Source organism: Danio rerio, chromosome 5 (genome assembly GCF_052040795.2).
Source record: "Danio rerio strain M-AB ecotype USA chromosome 5, GRCz13ab, whole genome shotgun sequence".
NCBI lineage: Eukaryota > Metazoa > Chordata > Actinopteri > Cypriniformes > Danionidae > Danio > Danio rerio.
This window is the reverse complement of record NC_141025.1, coordinates 10,632,259-10,650,236: the sequence shown is the minus strand read 5'-3', so window position 1 is coordinate 10,650,236 and position 17,978 is coordinate 10,632,259. Positions and strand designations below refer to the sequence as shown.

Sequence of the window (17,978 nt, the reverse complement as noted above, 5' to 3'; positions counted from 1 at the left end):
TTGGACTTTAACTGCAGTTTGGCTCTTTGATTCAGGGAATTCATTCATGCCCCTCGCGACAAACGAGATATTTGATTCGAGGAACTGCTCTAAGCGTGTATTTTTCATGTAATGTTTGATACCGCACGGCGAATGAGAGAAAAAACCCTCCGCATTTCCCGGAAACTTAGATGCACACGGCAGGTAGCGTCAGAAAGCCGCGTGTGTTATTCCGGTCACAAAATGCGGTAAAAACCCTAAACGAGGTTAAAGATTGGTTGTGGTGCTAACATGTTTACACTCGGTGCAATAGTTAACTTAGTTCGATAAAAACAAACTAAATAAACAAAGAGCGCTGGTCGCTCACTTACCAAATCTGTAGAGACAGGACAATCACCAGCAACTAGAGCCGCGTCTTTATTAAGAGGAGACTACAAGCGAATCCGGATCTCAGCGTTTGCAGATGAGAACAGCTCTCAGGTAAACAATGTTCCTCCTTAGACACGTAAGTTATTGTTGTTGAGCGTCGCGTACACTGTTAATCCACACGTGACTCCAGATGAGCTCTCACAGAGAGAAAATGAAAACAAAACTTCACTGCAGCAGACTATAAAAGCAACACTTCACGCTTGTTTTGCCAACACAACGTGGCGTCTCTGTCGTCTAAACACTATGACACTAATGAATATTAATGAAGTTGCACAATAGAGCGCGCTGATTGGTTTGAACCAAGCCTTACTCATGCATTAATGCAGCACACTGTAAGACGTAATAAGACTCACTCTGGTACAGACGTCCAGTCTGCACGCTGGAATACACGCTATTATGTCATGGCCGTGACGCAGCTTCAAAAATTCGTTTCAAACCGGAAGTACGAATTTGCTTGAAATAACGCAAAAACAACCAATTTACACTTTTTAGTGAAATATAGGTGTCCTAATAGTGTTTTTAGCAGTGTGGGACACATATACGACTGTCAACAGCTCAAAAAATGTGTTTTGGTGTTTCGTGACCCTTTAAGTCATAAACAACTTGAATGTACACAACTGGTATAGCATTGCATGTGAAACAGGTTGGATTTCCAGACAAAAACACAAAAACGAACACACTGAAAGCGCACTTTGGATCAAATGCGTAAGTGCTTGATCCACCCTGGTGTTTGATTGCAGGCTTTAAGCTCATTTGTGGGTAAACATTTAGAGCTGCTGAATGCTTCAGACACATTAGACGCAGCGTTTAATGCTCATGACGCGGTGTGTGTGTCAGTCCCTCGAGCTCACACACCTTCTGAATTGTTTAGAAAAGGTCAGGCTTTGTTATTCCCACACAAGAGAAGCATTCCAGCCTGTGAACAGATGCATGTCTGTTACACTGAGATCTATTTTTAGACTTTAGAAAGAGGATCACTGTGTGTCGTTTATCACTAATCTTATTCAATTAGTTACAGTTGTTTTATTAATAGTAGTGTTCTAATAATGCTTCTGTGGTTAAATCTCTTTTTAATTAATAAATAAACAAAAAAAAGTCAGAATTTATTTTTCTGGGGCGCTACTGAGCAGGCAATGGAGTAAGGTAAAAGTTGGGTGAGCTCTGCAAAAAACGTAATATAACTCAAAAATTTAAGGCGCTTTCGAAAATATGACCAATATATCTGTCTAAGACTTTATTACTCTACATAAAGAAGCTGGATTCTTCATAAATCCAAAATGGCGGGCAAGCTACGTAAATATAAGTACACCGGGAAAACCGCTGCTAATCAAGAGGATGCTAATACACCTAGCATGATGTCCGAGCCAGCCGAACACACTGACATTTTGGAGATTAAAGCTGAGCTAATCTCATTTATCAAAAGGGAAATAACCTCGCTCTTTCAAACAGAACTGAAAAGTGCAGTCAGACGAATTTTAAATGGTCAAAGCTGAACTACAAGCAGTTAAATCTAAGATAGCAAGCAATGCTTTAGCTGTTCACTCAGATCTTGAAGCAATTAAAATGACAGTGTCAGACATGGAACAAGGCTTATCCTGCTGCTCAGACGATGTTACAGAACTGCAAAACACCGTGCGCAAACTGGAGAAAAATGTGGGAAGCCTACAAGAGAAATGTTTGGACATGGATGGGAGAAAGAGGAGGTCAAACATTAGAATACTGAATGTAGCCGAAGATCTCGGCACATGCACTTCAGCCTCGGTGTCGAAGCTGCTCAAAGATACCCTCAAGATGGATAAAGAATTAATTTTTCTTAAGCAAATTAATTTAATGACAATCAAAATTATGATAAGATACTAAGATATAATGTATAGTGTCTAGTTCTCGAATCTGATTGGCTGATAGCATTGCAACATTCTGCATTAACAGCACTTTTTCAGCCTCTTCACCCTTCTGTATTAACCCGCCCACATAGAGTGACAGCAGATCAATAAACTTACTACAGTTTGACAAATATTGCAGCTGTTGGACAACATAATGTACTTTTGGGGCTTTTTTTAATCAAGAATTTAGATTGCAACTATGCAGTTTATTTATAAGGATAGTGCCTATTTTAAAATATTTATAATTTCAGAGATACAGCTCGCCGGCATCCATCAGCCTGTCACACTGAGCAGAGCAAAGACGGTTGGCATTCCTCCACAAGATGGCGACAGAGACCTCACAATAAGCCCTTAGAAGAGAAAAACTCAGCGCAGTTTCTAACTACAGCTGATCAAATCAATATAAAACAGGTAAGTGACTTTCTAAGTCGATCTCTCTCTCTTTTGTATGTTGTAGTGCAGTATTTATACCATAGTAATCTGTTGGTGTTTGCTTTGCTTTGGCTTTTCCGGGGATAATTATTGTGATCTTCCGATTGCAACAGAAAAATCCTGGGAAATGGCTCTAGACTGATGGCATTTAATGCTGTTCAGCTGTAATCTTAAAATGTGAGCAAAATCACCTGTTTTGTCATCACTTTAGACATTAAGCTAGAGAATCATTCAAACACTAGCTCTAAAATGTAGTTGGTGAATTAATAATGGTTTCTGCTGTTTTGACGTCAGCTGTAGATGTGAATGAATGGCAAAAGAAAGTAGTTCCTCATACAACAATGGTATACACACGATTATGCCGTCGAACTGTTGTATAAATACAATATCCCACTCAAAGCAGTGCGATATAGCTATATATTGTCACTGGTGGGGCACAACGCACACTTACCACCAGTGCCGATATACAGCAATATCACACTGCAGCAAAATATGATAAAAAATGGAATTATAGATAAGACCAAGAAAGCACTTTTTGAAGGCAAGTTAAAGTATAAAACAATTAATGTCGCATCACCAGGCTATCTAGAGCGATCCTGTGTGTTGTATCTGAAAGGAGTCTCTCCGGCTCGTTGGGTGTGTCTGTCTGTCTGTGTGTGTCTGTGTCAGGGTTTGAGTGCGCAACGTATCTGAGTAGGGGCATGTGCGCGCGAGAAGTACCTAAAGAGCGGTGGGGGTGAGTTGCACGTGACATACCTGAAGACCGGTGGGGGTAAGTTGCACGTGACGTACCTGAGGAGCGGTGGGGGTGAGTTGCACGTGACGTACCTGAAGACCGGTGGGGGTGAGTTGCACGTGACGTACCTGAAGAGGTGTGGGGGTAAGTTGCACGTGACGTACCTGAGGAGCGGTGGGGGTGAGTTGCACGTGACGTACCTGAAGACCGGTGGGGGTGAGTTGCACGTGACGTACCTGAAGAGGTATGGGGGTAAGTTGCACGTGACGTACCTGAGGAGTGGTGGGGGTGAGTTGCACGTGACGTACCTGAAGAGCGGTGGGGGTGAGTTGCACGTGACGTACCTGAAGAGGTGTGGGGGTAAGTTGCACGTGACGTACCTGAGGAGCGGTGGGGGTGAGTTGCACGTGACGTACCTGAAGAGTGGTGGGGGTGAGTTGCACGTGACATACCTGAAGACCTGTGGGGGTGAGTTGCACGTGACGTACCTGAAGAGCGGTGGGGGTGAGTTGCACGTGACGTACCTGAAGAGCGGTGGGGGTGAGTTGCGCGTGACGTACCTGAAGAGCGGTGGGGGTGAGTTGCACGTGACGTACCTGAAGAGCGGTGGGGGTGAGTTGCGCACGACGTACCTGAAGAGCGGTGGGGGTGAGTTGCACGTGACGTACCTGAAGAGCGGTGGGGGTGAGTTGCACGTGACGTACCTGAAGAGCGGTGGGGGTGAGTTGCGCGTGACGTACCTGAAGAGCGGTGGGGGTGAGTTCGTGACGTACCTGAAGAGCGGTGGGGGTGAGTTGCGCGCGACGTACCTGAAGAGCGGTGGGGGTGAGTTGCACGTGACGTACCTGAAGAGCGGTGGGGGTGAGTTGCACGTGACGTACCTGAAGAGCGGTGGCTGTGAGTTGCGCGCGACGTACCTGAGGAGCTAGGAGGGATGCGGTGGAGAGGGATGTGCAATGTATTTAAGGACCGGGCGGGAGACATGCGATTTCCGGGAGATTATCATTCATTTGCGGCATCCGGGAGTCTCTGTGCATTTGCGGGATACTCCCACAACTTCCGGGAGACTTGGGATGTCTGGACTGGACTGTCTTAGCAACTGGATGGATGAATGTAAAGGAGGGCTGAACAAAATTGTTTCTACTTTATAATTAATGTTCTCAACTCACAGCAATACAACTTTACAATGAGTGCAATAGTTTGTATTTAATACTTTATTGTTATTATTATTATTATTATTATTATTATTATTTTATATTTTCCATATGTGCAATTCCTGTATTTTGGCCATTTTTGCAGTCCACTTAGAGTCTAACTTGGAAACCAATGTTTTCTTTGTTGGCATTGATTGTTTTGAAATTCAAATGGCATTAACATGCCTGTGTTTTTATTTCTGTAATAAATATGTCTGTCAAGCCAGGATCTTGATGGTTTATTGTGTGTATGTTGTTTACATGAAGAAATCTGTGTTACAACTTAAAAAAAATTCTAATAAACAATTATATTTTGAATTTAAATAGTTTTTGTCTTGCGTTTACATTAATTTTACATTTGAATAGCCAAAATGACAAGTTTCAGTCTTTTAAATGCGATTAATCGCGATTAATTTTCAAAAAAAGTTTGATTAATTCGTTGTTATTTTTTTAATCGATTGATTAATTTGATCGATTGATTCATGTATAGATCTTTATAGAGTAACAAAAGTTTCTTTAGATTATGTTCTGTGTAGTAACTAAAACAAGGTCCCACTTTATATTAAGTGTCCTTAACTACTATGTACTTACATCAGAAAAAAAAATACAATGTACTTACTGTGTTTATAATGTATTTGAGAACACTTGTGGTGCTCTTGAGTTGGGATAGAGGTTGGGTTATGGACAGGTTTGGTGGCATGGGTCGGTTTAAGGGTGGGTTAAGGTGTAAGGGATGGTCAACAGTGTATTTACAAATGTAATTACAAAAGTTAATTACAGATGTAATTACATACATGTATTTAATCAAGCATAAGTACACAGTAAATACATGTATTTACACAATAAGTACATTGTAACAAACTATTAACTCCTATGTAAGTACATGTTAGTTAAGGTCACTTAATATAAAGTGGGACCTAAAACAAATCTCTTAAAGGGATAGTTCACCCAAAATTTTTAATTCGTCATCATTTCAACTAATAACTCATTTACTCACCCTTGAAGATATATTGAAAATTGTTGGAAACCAGTATTGACTGCCAACGTATTAGTCTTTTCTACTATGGATATACTGTTAATGGTTTTCGGTTTCCATTATTTGTCAATATATCGTCTTTTGTGAGACCAAAACTCTGGTTTGTTTTTTCTAACTTTTCAGAATTGTATTTCTTTGGGAATTAATCTCTTTAGGAACAATATCCTCTAAGCGGTTTAGAGCTTTTAGGAAACCTAAAATTCTTTAACAGCATGCTGCGAAAACCATTGTTTAATGACAAACTTTGAAAAAAATGGATTAAAGCAGATTCAGTTTACAAGAACTTCATCTACACTGTAAAAATGCAGGGTTCCACACACTTAATTCATGTCCCAACACAAATCCATTAAGTTACCCTAACAAATTTAAGTTTTAAATTACCCAAAAAAATTACCCAAATTACCCAAAAAAATCTCAAGAATTGTGTAGTTTCAGCTCATTTTAAATAAGTAGTTTGAACAAGCGGCAACAATATTTGTCTTGAGTGTATGTTAAGCTGCTTTGACACAATCTACACAAGCGCTATAGACATATAGATAAAATGGATTTAATAAAACTAAGCATTTAAATATTATTTTACAAAGACAAATGTTATTGGGAGGCTTTTAACACTCATGCTATACCGGGTTAATGTGTTCTGACTGTTGTCTGTATTTTCTCAGAGCTGGAAGGGAACAGTTCTCATGAGCATGTCTGACTGAACGTAATTGTGTTCTTGCAGTGGCAGCAGATGCAAGCTGACAGGCAGAACAGTGAGCATCAGAGTTGTTGGTTTGTTAGTGGGATGTGGGTCATTGTTCGCGGGCAGGTCTCATTATATCGTCTCCTTGATGCCAAATGTCTACGTGCTGATTTTCATGACAGCTTGACGTCATTTTTCGCCTGCAGTTCTGCTCATTAAAGACAGGGGGCAACTGTTTCACTTTCATACATGATTCTGTATGTCTTAACTGTATTTGACTTTGGCAGAATGTTTTTTGTTAGTTTGTTTTGGTAAAGAAAGTTATTGGCGGTTCATTCTGCTGTGGGGACACCTGATAATTAAGGGAGTAAGCTGAAGTAAAGTGAATGAATGAATGCGAAAGTCATTCAAACAAAAGTTGGTTAAAAAATGACATTAACATCAATTGATTTAGTAAATTAGAACAATTATTAACAAAAAACTTCAATTATATCCAAAACAATTATACGGTCAAGTTATTTTTTGCATTTGTTCAAATAAACAGACTTTAATAAACAGACATTTAAGACTTTTGGGGTATCACTTTATATCAGGTGGTCTTAACTACTATGTACTTGCATCAAAAATAAATACATGTGCTTACTGTGTTCATAATGTAGTGAAGTACACTTCTGGTGCTCTTGAGGTGTTATACGGGTAGGGTTTTATCATGGTTTGAGTATGATGTGTAGGTTTTAAGGGTGGGTTAAGCTGTAGGAGATGGCAAGGGACAGTGTAATTACTAATGCAATCAAAGAAATTATAATAGATGTAAAAACACACAAGTATTTAATCAGTCATAAGTATATACAGTAAACCTGTATCATCAATCGATCGATTGATTAATTTGATCAATTCGATATTGTGCAACGAAAACCTTCTATGGATGTTAAATGTTCTGTATGGAACCCTCAGAGCCCCCTTGGAAAAATCTAAATCATAAGTATGCAAGTTTGACACCTAATGGTTGAACTAGGTATTGCACCCCAACTTCAAAACACACGCAGGTTGCCAGACTGACGACACCAACAATGACTGATTTAAGCTGTGTTCTAAATAAAAGCAACGGCACGCTATAGAGGAAATATTTTCTATATTAAAAACAGTTTTTGTCTTTTGTCACCCATATCTGACAACATTCCCATTTTTCCCGGGAGTCTCTCGTATTTCTGACCTATCTCCCATTTTGTTCTGTCTCACGGAAAACTCCTGGAATCCCCCTTCGCTACTCCATACCCCCAACCTGCTCTTCAGTTCGTTACTCCGCCAAACAAAGAGACCTTCTTGCTGTGAGGCGAACAAGCTACCCACTGCGCCACCACGTTGCCTAATCTGCTTTATTCAGTGCTAAATGCGAATAATGCAAGTTTAAATGCCATTTTACAAGAAATTTATTGGCATACTACTGAAAGCAGCAGCAGAAAGTTCACCTCAGATCTTAAAAACTAAATAAACCACTTAAAATTTTAAACTGTGAACTTAAGATCTGGGATTCAGCATTAATAATGTTAAAGAGGTTTAATATATGTTAATTAGATTATAAACCTTACCATTTCGTTGCAGTGCAGTGAGTGCACTATTCTGTGCTTCTGAATGGCTGTATTTAAATTACTGTCGTGTTGGGTCTGGTGCAAACTGCCCAATTGTTTATCACTGCAAATCTCTTCACGTTGCATGTTAATTCACGGGGTTACAATGTAACCTGCTCACCAAATGTTTACATCCCTAATGTTTATGTTATTTCCTAATTAATAACCATGTCATGTGGAACTCTGAATCTGCGCCTCATTTCAAAGTCTGCGACTGTCCACCGGAGGTTGCATTTTTTGGGTAGCGGACGGCTACCCGCGTGCTGAAATATGATTGACTAAACTGGCATTGGGCGGTTTAAATTACCAAAACAAAGACAACCGTTCTGGCATGTAGCGCACATTTTCAAAGCAGAATATCTGACTTCAGCATCTTCACAAGAATGTTCACTTAGCAAGTTTTTTAAATATCTGCAAACATATTATGCCCTTTTTATGCTTTACAAGAGTGAAAAACTCACATACAGCACCTTTAACATACTTTTTCAACCATAAAGTCGGCCATCATTTCCTCACTCTTGACCTGTTAAAGTCTAGTTTGAGAATTTTGTGTGGCATTTCCCTTTAAGAGATCTGTTTTTGCTAATGTAAATTAACTTTATAATAATTTAAAGCAACCTTTTACATCATTTTGTCCAATGAAAATGTTCTGTCGATTATGGAAACTTCAGTGCCTATCAAAAACCTTGAGTGGGGAAAAAATCGGAGAGATAATTAATGTTTCATATATTATACATATTATACATTCATTCATTCATTTTCTTGCAGCTTGATTTATCAAGGGTCGCTACAGCGGAATGAACCGCCAACTATTCCAGCATATGTTTTACACAGCTCATGCCACTCCAGCTGCAACCCAGTACTGGGAAACATCCATACACTCTCACACACAGACTCATACACTACAGTCAATTTAGTTAATCCAATTCACTGATAGTGCATGTCTTTGGACTGTACTCCGGAGTACCCAGAGGAAACCCACACCAACATGAGGTGAACAGGCAAACTCCACACAGAAATGCCAACTGACCCAGTCATGACTCCAACCAGTGGCCACCTTGCTGTGAGGCAACAGTGCAAACCACTGAGCCACCGTGTCGCCCATATACATATTTAAAAGATGATGTCATGTGTAATAAAATCATACACTGATACAGTCCAGTAAGCCTTGAAATATTAATATTCCAACACTTTTATTTTTGGAAAACCACTAAAAAGCCTTCAATGAATCAGTAAACAGAAGGTATGTAGAAGCCAATGTTATCAGGATAAAGTTTGATAATGTTGATCATTTTAAAGCCTCTATCAGTTTTGAATCAGTTTTATGAGGTTAAATCCATCCATCATATGACTCTGCAATAATTCATAACACCTTTTGCAAGTGTAATGCTACCACCCTCCTGTTAAGCGCTAATAAAATCTCCCTAATCATTTTTATTTTTAGAAAACCTCTAAAAAGCCTTCATTGGATCAGTAAACAGAAGGTATGAAGCCAATGTTATCAGTATAAAGTTTGATAATGTTGATCATTTTAAGGCCTCTATCCATTTAGATCGGGTTTTATGAGGTTAAATCCATCCATCAGATGAGTCTGCAATAATTCATGATGCCTTTTGCAAGTGTAATGCTACCATCCTCCAGTTTAGCGCTAATAAAATCACTCTAATCTACTTCAATAATGAAATGCATGATTTAACACACGGATACGTTTAGCATGAAAGCACAAGCACAATGTTAAATCCTTCACATACCAAGCTGCATTGCTTCACACTACTGAAACCATCAGTCACACAAGCTCGCCGTTCACACCCACGAGTGCATTTGCTCTCAAATGTGTGTGAACTTGAGCGTTAAACTTAGTAAGGTGACGCAAAGCACATGCAAGCCCTTCCTAAAGTAAACATGCCCGGCCTGAGGCAGGGTTTCCAGACCCGAGGTTTCACCCAGAGCAGACATTCCTCCGCCGGTGCTCATGATAAACAACAGAGAATTACAGTGCAGGTGCTGCCGTCTGATTGGCCAGAAGCGCTCATTCATATCCTATTCATCACAGCTGATGAATTAGTCCATATGAGGGCAGAAGCTCATTCATAAAGTACACACTCAAGGTTTACAACGTCTGTGTGTTTTCGAGTGACCCACATATAGTCTTTAAGTGCCCCTATTATGTTTCTGTGCCAAATATAGATGTTTGTGAATAAAAGGTGTCCATAGTTTTAAAGATTAAACTGCATGATATAGTTTGTAGAATTAATGCCTCATAAAAGAAAGTCTTTTGTTTTGCTCAAACCTATGTACAGTAGTTGATTTTACTTTAGCATAAACAAATCTAAAAGGGCCATTTGAAAGTCAGTGATCATGACTGGGACTGGTTGTTCCTGCTGAATCTTTGACATCCCTCAAATGTTTCTGTACACTGCACAAAGTGATTAACGGACTCCCTAGTCAAGAAAAGTGAGGAAACCTGTTGCTTTTAAAGTGATTAGTTGACTTTTAAAGAGAGTAAACTCGTTGCTTAAAGCAAATAGTTGACTTTAAAAGCAATGGGTTTACAAGACTTTTACAAGTAAAGTCAACTAATTGCTCTAAAAGCAACCAGTTTACTCACTCTTTTATGAGTAAAGTCAACTAATCAATTTAAAAGCAGTGGATTTACTCACTCTTTTACAAGTAAAGTCAACTAATTGCTCTAAAAGCAACCAGTTTACTCACTCTTTTATGAGTAAAGTCAACTAATCAATTTAAAAGCAATGGATTTACTCACTTTTTCTCAGTATATTCAACTAATTGCTTTAGTGAATTGGCTCACTTTTTCTGAGTATAGTCAACTAATTGCTTTAAAAGCAGTGGATTTGCTCACTTTTTCTGAGTATAGTCAACTAATTGCTTTAAAAGCAGTCGATTTACTCACTTTTTCTCAGTATATTCAACTAATTGCTTTAAAAGCAGTGGATTTGCTCACTTTTTTCTCAGTATAGTCAACTAATCACTTTAAAAGCGGTGGATTTGTTCACTTTTTTCTCAGTATAGTCAACTAATCGCTTTAAAAGCAGTGGATTTACTCAATTTTTCTAAGTATAGTCAACTAATTGCTTTAAAAGCAGTGGATTTGTTCACTTTTTACTCAGTATAGTCAACTAATTGCTTTAAAAGCTGTGGATTTGTTCACTTTTTACTCAGTATATTCAACTAATTGCTTTAAAAGCAGTGGATTTACTCACTTTTTCTGAGTATAGTCAACTAATCACTTTAAAAGCAGTGTATTTACTTAATTTTTTCTCAGTATATTCAACTAATCACTTTAAAAGCAGTGGATTTACTTAATTTTTTCTCAGTATATTCAACTAATCACTTTAAAAGCAGTGGATTTACTCACTTTTTCTGAGTATAGTCAACTATTCGCTTTAAAAGCAGTGGATTTACTCACTTTTTTCTCAGTATATTCAACTAATTGCTTTAAAAGCAGTGGATTTACTCACTTTTTCTGAGTATAGTCAACTAATCGCTTTAAAAGCAGTGGATTTACTCACTTTTTTCTCAGTATATTCAACTAATTGCTTTAAAAGCAGTGGATTTACTCACTTTTTCTGAGTATAGTCAACTAATCGCTTTAAAAGCAGTGGATTTACTCACTTTTTTCTCAGTATATTCAACTAATTGCTTTACTTAGAAAAGTCTTGTAAACCCATTGCTTTTAAAGCGATTAGTAAACAATACTCAGAAAAAGTGAGTAAACTGATTGCTTATAAAGCGATTAGTAGACTATACTCAGAAAAGAGTGAGTAAACCTGTTGCTTTTAAAGCCATTAGGTAACTTTACCCAGAACAAATTAAGTAAACCTGTTGCTTTTGAAATGATTAGTTAACTTTATTCAGCGAAGTGAATAAACCTGTTGCTATTAAAGTGATTAGGTGACTATGCTCAGAAAAGAGTGAGTACACCCATTGCTTTTAAAGCGATTAGTTGACTTTACTCAAAAAAAGTAAACCCATTGCTTTTAAAGTGATTTTTTTAAAGCGATTAGTTGACTCAGAAAAAATTAAACCCGTTGCTTTTATAGTGATTAGTTGACTTTACTCATAAAAGTGATGAAACACTATTGCGTTTAAAATGATTAGTTTACTTTACTGAGAAAAAAATAAGTAAACAAATTAGTTTTAGAGAGTAAGTAAACCTGTTGCTTTAAAATGATTAGTTGACTTTATTCAGCGAAGTGAAAAAAACCTTTGCTTTTAAAGCAATTGGTTGACTTTACTCAGAAAAGAGTGAGTAAACCTGTTGCTTTTAAAGCGATTAGTTTACTTTACTCAGGAAAAAGTGAGTAAACTCGTTGCTTTTAAAGTGATTCATTGACTTTAAAAGGTGTGTAAACCTGTTGCTTTTAAAGCGATTAGTTGACTTTACTCAGAAAAGGGAGTAAGCCCATTGCTTTTAGAATGACTATTTTACTTTACTCAGAAAAAAATAAGTAAACAATTTGATTTTATATCGATTAGTTGACTTTATTCCGAAAACATAAGTTATTCTATTGCTTTTAAAGTGATTAGTTGACTACTCAGAAAAGAGAGTAAACTTATTGCTTTTAAAGTGATTTGTTGACTTTAAAAGGTGAGTAAACATGTTACTTTTAAAGCAATTAGTTGACATTACTCAGGAAAAAGTGAGTATACCTGTTGCTTTTAACGTGATTCGTTGACTACCAAAGGTGAGTAAACCTGTTTCTTTTAAAGCGAAAGTGATTAGTTAGCTTTACTTTGAAAAGTAAGTGAACATCCCTTTTTACATCACTTTCACTGAACATTTTGTGTTTAGTCTAAAAACTTTTCCAGAATAAGATTTTTTAGTGGACTGGAAATGTTCTGGAGGTTCTTGAAGAACTATATTTTCTAGGATTATTCAAATGTGCCTAATTTAGGATATAAACAGCCCTTCAAATAACTCTTCACTGAATGTTTCTCTGGGAAACCGAAATGTTTGAATAGCAAAACACAATTGTATAACTTTCATGTGTTAATTGCAAACTCAGATAAAAAGTGATGAGTTTCAGACTAAACTACGCCATAAGTGTTCATGCTTGACCAAAAACATTTTTTCTCATGTAAGATAAGGCTTGAGAAATAGTTATTACGTCCTTTATCAGAATGTGGGAAACAAAACTCTACCGTGAAGATCATGAATTAGGTGAAGAAATTGGAGTTAAACAGAATTTCATGGTAGAAAGTGTAATTCCTCATTAGAAAGCAAAAAAACAAAACAAAAAAAAAAACACGTTACACGAACAGCATCGAGCATTATATTTAGACACAGTGAGTATGATTGCATGCTTCAGCATGAGTCACTAAAAAATGATGTAACTGAATATCTTAAAGGGGCTGAGAAAAAAAATACAGATGACTATAACCCTATAGAGACACAAGTCATTCTAAATTTAGCAGAGTCCACACAACTAGCCACAACCACACAAAGATACATGTAGACACATTTTAGTGCATTTAAATAAAACCGATTCATTGAACGGTTTTATTAATTAAAATAAGAGTTTGGTCATGCATCTTTAGCAATAGAAAAATAATACATTTAAATTTGATGAATTTATTGCAGTAAAAACAACAGACTACACATTTTCAACATTTTTAATTTTTTTAAACTTTCTCTTGATTTTGTTTCTGTTTAAAAAAGTAATTTTTTACTCCAGCATATTATGTTTTTTGCTGGTGTAGTTCCAGTTTTGGCTTTGGTAATGACTAATAATGTACAGTATATGCACAGATATATTATTGTAAAGCATCATATTGAAACTTTATTTTCAAAGAGAGATCTGTGAGGGGTGTACTCGTTTATTTTGAGCACTTTAATTTATATTTACTATTACATTTATATAATCATTTTTCCACTTTTCTATTTATTTATTTATTTTTATTTTTTACTTTTTGAGAGAAATACAATTGCATGCGTGCACATTTCCAACCCTACATTATATTTATTTTCACTTATTTTTAGATGGCACAAATATATAGCAACAAAATGACCAATAAATGAATAAATAACATTTGACAGACTTTGTGTAGTGTCAAATTATAATTTGCACCATTCTCAGATTAATTCAAGGCAGCTCCACATTGGCTACCACATTTACATTTAATTTGACAAATTTTAAATAAATGAATAGGAAATATTAAAAATCCCGACCGTCTTACAATCATTATAATTCCCTCAAAAAGATCAAACTGTTTACTTAAAAACATTGTGGTGTACTTAAAGTGAGGACTTTTAGTTAATGAATTTCCTTTCTGGAAATAAATAAATGTAAAATATAATATAATTTAATAAAATAAAATATTGTAAATGTAAAACATAATAATATCTTAATGATTCTTTCTAACCTTAACCTCTCATATTAGTCTAATATCTTGTGTTTTTCAATCTTGACTGAAGGATGTCATTAAATGACTTTTAGTTAATGAATTAAATCTTTAGAAAATAAATAAATGTAAAATATAAACAGATGACAGTCTTAAAATTCACAATATAATTCACACATTTAGACAGATAGAAAAATACAATAAAATCAATAAAATGTGTTTGTTTGTTTGTTTGTTTGTTTGTTTGTTTGTTTGTTTGTTTTTCACATTACCTCTCATGAAGTTGATCTCTTCATGGCTCTCATTGATTCTCTATCCTTAACCTCTCACATTAGTCTAAAACCTTTTTTTTTTTTTTTTTTGTTGAACCCAAAATTTTCCATCTTAAGGGTGTGATTTAATGATTTTTAGTTAATGAATTAAATTTTTAGAAATAAATAAATGTAAAATATAAACAGCTGACAGTCCTAAAAATCCTTAATTCACACATTTAGATAGATAGAAAAATAGAACAAAATCAAATCATTTACTTAAAGTGATCCAGTGATGTTTGGTTTATAACATTTTTTTGTTTTTGATTGATTTTAAATAACCTCTCATGAAGTAAATCTCTTCATGACTCTCTCAACAATTCTCACTAACCTTAACCTCTCACATCAGTCTAAAACCTTGTAGCCTACTTTTTTGTTAAAGCACAATATTTTCCGTCTTGATTGAAGGTTACATTTTTATTCAATGGTACATTTTTAGAAAATAAATAAATGTTAAATATAAACAGCTGAAATAAAAATCATTAAATAATCCACACATTCAGATAGAAAGAAAAATACAATAAAATCAAATGGTTTTCTTTCTACACTTGAAGTGATCCAATGATGTTTGGTTTATAAAAATGTTTTGTTTTTGATTGATTTTATATAACCCTTCATGAAGTCAATTTCTTCATGGCTTTCAGTGATTCTCTATCCCTAACCTCTCACAATAGTCTAAAACCTTAGATTATTTTTTAACCCAATATTTTTTTGTCTTTAAGGTTGTGATTAAATTATTTTTAGTTAATTAATTACATTTTTAGACGCAAATAAATGTAAAATATGAACAGCTGACAGTCTTAAAAATTTTTGTTCACAAATTTTAGATAGATTAGAAAAATACAATAAAACCAAATGGTTTTCTTTAAAAGAAGTTAAAATAATCCAATGATGTTTGGTTTATAAAACAATTGTTTTTTTTATTTTATATAACCTCTCATGAAGTCAATCTCTTCGTGGCTCTCAGCGATTCTCTAGCCTTAACCTCTCGCAATAGTCTAAAACCGTGTACTTTTTGTGTAAAAATCCCAACATTTTCCATCTGAAGGGTGTGGCTTTTCTCTATGGGCGTCTCTTAAAACCAAAATATATAGACCTCACTCTGAAGTTAGAGAAGTCACTTTTGCGATCCAGAGACACAAGAGCAAATACCGCATTCTAGAACCGACCTGAACTAACAATGCTGACCAGATCAGACAGTCTGATTTTCACATTACCATCAAACAACTTCTTCCAGCCACAACCGCAGTTCGGCTTCGGATCGATGATGCCGCGCAACACACAGCCGGAAATCTTCACTTTCGAGCGGATCCCTGAGCCGCAGCAGCCCGGCGCTTTCCCGCAGCGCGGAGCTCCAGTTCGGCCGCGCAAGAGGAACACAAGGGTCATGTACCCAGCCAAAGTGCGCAAATATCTCCCACCAGCCGAAAAGAGCCCGGTTAAACGCTGGCTGCTCATATTATGCATGGTGGTTTTCATGCAGATCTACACCGAGGAGGGATCCGTGGAGACTCCGCAGACTGAGGCGTCTGCATACAACGTGCTCCCTTTCCAGTCTGCTGAAGAGCAAGCTAAACAAATGATGAGCAACTGCCCTGAGGACTTCATCCAGATGCCATACGAGTCCTCCAGCTCCAGGAACGGGGAGAAAAAGGACAGTTTCTGGCTCCTAAACACTACATGCCCGAGCTCCGTATTGGAGGAGGAGGATTTCACCGCGATCTACCAGCAGCAGCAGAGCCGGAGAAATGGATATGTGGTGGCTCTTCTCTATCCAGTCTATCATAGACTTGGTTCTGAGAACTGAACGAACTCTTAAACAAGTCTGTGGACTTTTTACTCCAAGCCTTTTTGGAAAAACGAGCTCCTGTGGTGCTCAAAACTATAAGACTACGGTGTTTTAGAGCGAAGTGAAGTAAACACAAACTGAGGAGACGTTTGATGGACTTGAATGACGAACAAAAAGCTTACGGAATGATACTTGAAAGGCTTTAGATTTAGCTTACTTGAATATGTTTCGCTTGAAGGGTAGATATTTAGCATAGCCTTGCAAGTAGAGCTGTTTTTTTAGATACAGAAGTCTGAAATCATGAGGACGTCGCGATGATCGTTTGTGTTGCTGAAAGCTGAAATAATACTTGAATCTCATATTGACGACTTCCTGTGTGTTATAAATGAACATATGTATGATGAAGTATTCATTAACTATTTATTATTTAATGCTATTTATTGTTATTATTTACTTATTTATTTTGTTATTGTGAAATAAATTGATATTTGCAACTTCAACTCTACTTTTCCATTGTCTTCTTTTTTCTTCCTCCTTTTCCTGACAAACTAGTTGACAATACAATAGTTTCTCAATGTCAGTTTGAAACATTTAAGCTAAAAATATTTATATAAAACATTGTATATCGCACATTAAAGTAATTATTGCTGCCTTACATTTTTTTAGTTTAATCGAATTAACTTTTTAAAGTAATCTCAACTTTAACTAAAAATATCAAGTTAAGCTTTGTATAACCTACAAAATGTAGTTGAAACCTGATTTACTTTTTAAAATAAGTTAAAGCAACATCAAATATTTGTGATCTTTACATTTTTACCGTGCACTATAAATGCGTGAACATTTTATTCTTCCTTTAAACATTTAATGATTGATTATGTGCACTGTAAAACCCAACAGTCAACATTATCAAATGAAGTGAGTGTAGTTAACTCAAAATTTACTGAAAGATAATTCTGCTAATTTGAAGAATTTTGAACTCAGTGTTGAAGGTAATAAGTTCATTAAATGCCTCATCATCACTTTACCTTAAATGGAGCAAGCTCACAGTATATAAAGTAGATTTTTAATCAAATGGTTTGTTGAAATCGGTTTCCTCAAACGGTTTGAGTTGACTTACTGATTTTTTTACAGTACTCAGTTGGTTTGAGTTCTCTTCATTTATTGGGTTTTACTGAGCTCAAATTGCTTTTTTTACTCAAGTGAATTAAGTTCACAGCACTCATTTGGATTAGTTTTTGAACTTAAATGGTTTGTTGCAATCGGTTTCCTGAAATGATTAGAGTTACCTTAACTTTTGGGGTTTTACAGTGTATTGTATATTACACTATAGCTTGAATATCTTTAAAAAGATTTATGACGTTTTATATTAAACTATAAATACATGAACAATTTATTTCCTTAGTGTTTATTTCCTTAGTGTTAAAGTTTCCTTACACTTTATTTAAACTTGTGATGTAATCACAATAATAATAGAATGGGAATATTTGAGTTTATTAATTCAAGTCCTTTAAATAATC

At 36.1% G+C, this 17,978-nt stretch overlaps 1 protein-coding gene across 1 annotated transcript; it reads left to right on the top strand.

The window, feature by feature from the left end:
* The first annotated feature begins 15,810 nt into the window (after positions 1–15,810).
* Positions 15,811–16,966, top strand: ier3 (immediate early response 3). Its single transcript, NM_001080038.1, has one exon. It carries the CDS (start codon positions 15,853–15,855, stop codon positions 16,477–16,479), a length of 627 nt encoding a protein of 208 aa, NP_001073507.1. The 5' UTR covers positions 15,811–15,852; the 3' UTR covers positions 16,480–16,966.
* Positions 16,967–17,978: the final 1,012 nt, after the last annotated feature.

Excerpts from the sequence above, each read along its gene's own strand:
- ier3 (NM_001080038.1), top strand. The coding sequence starts at position 15,853 with ATGCTGACCAGATCAGACAGTCTGATTTTCACATTACCATCAAACAAC.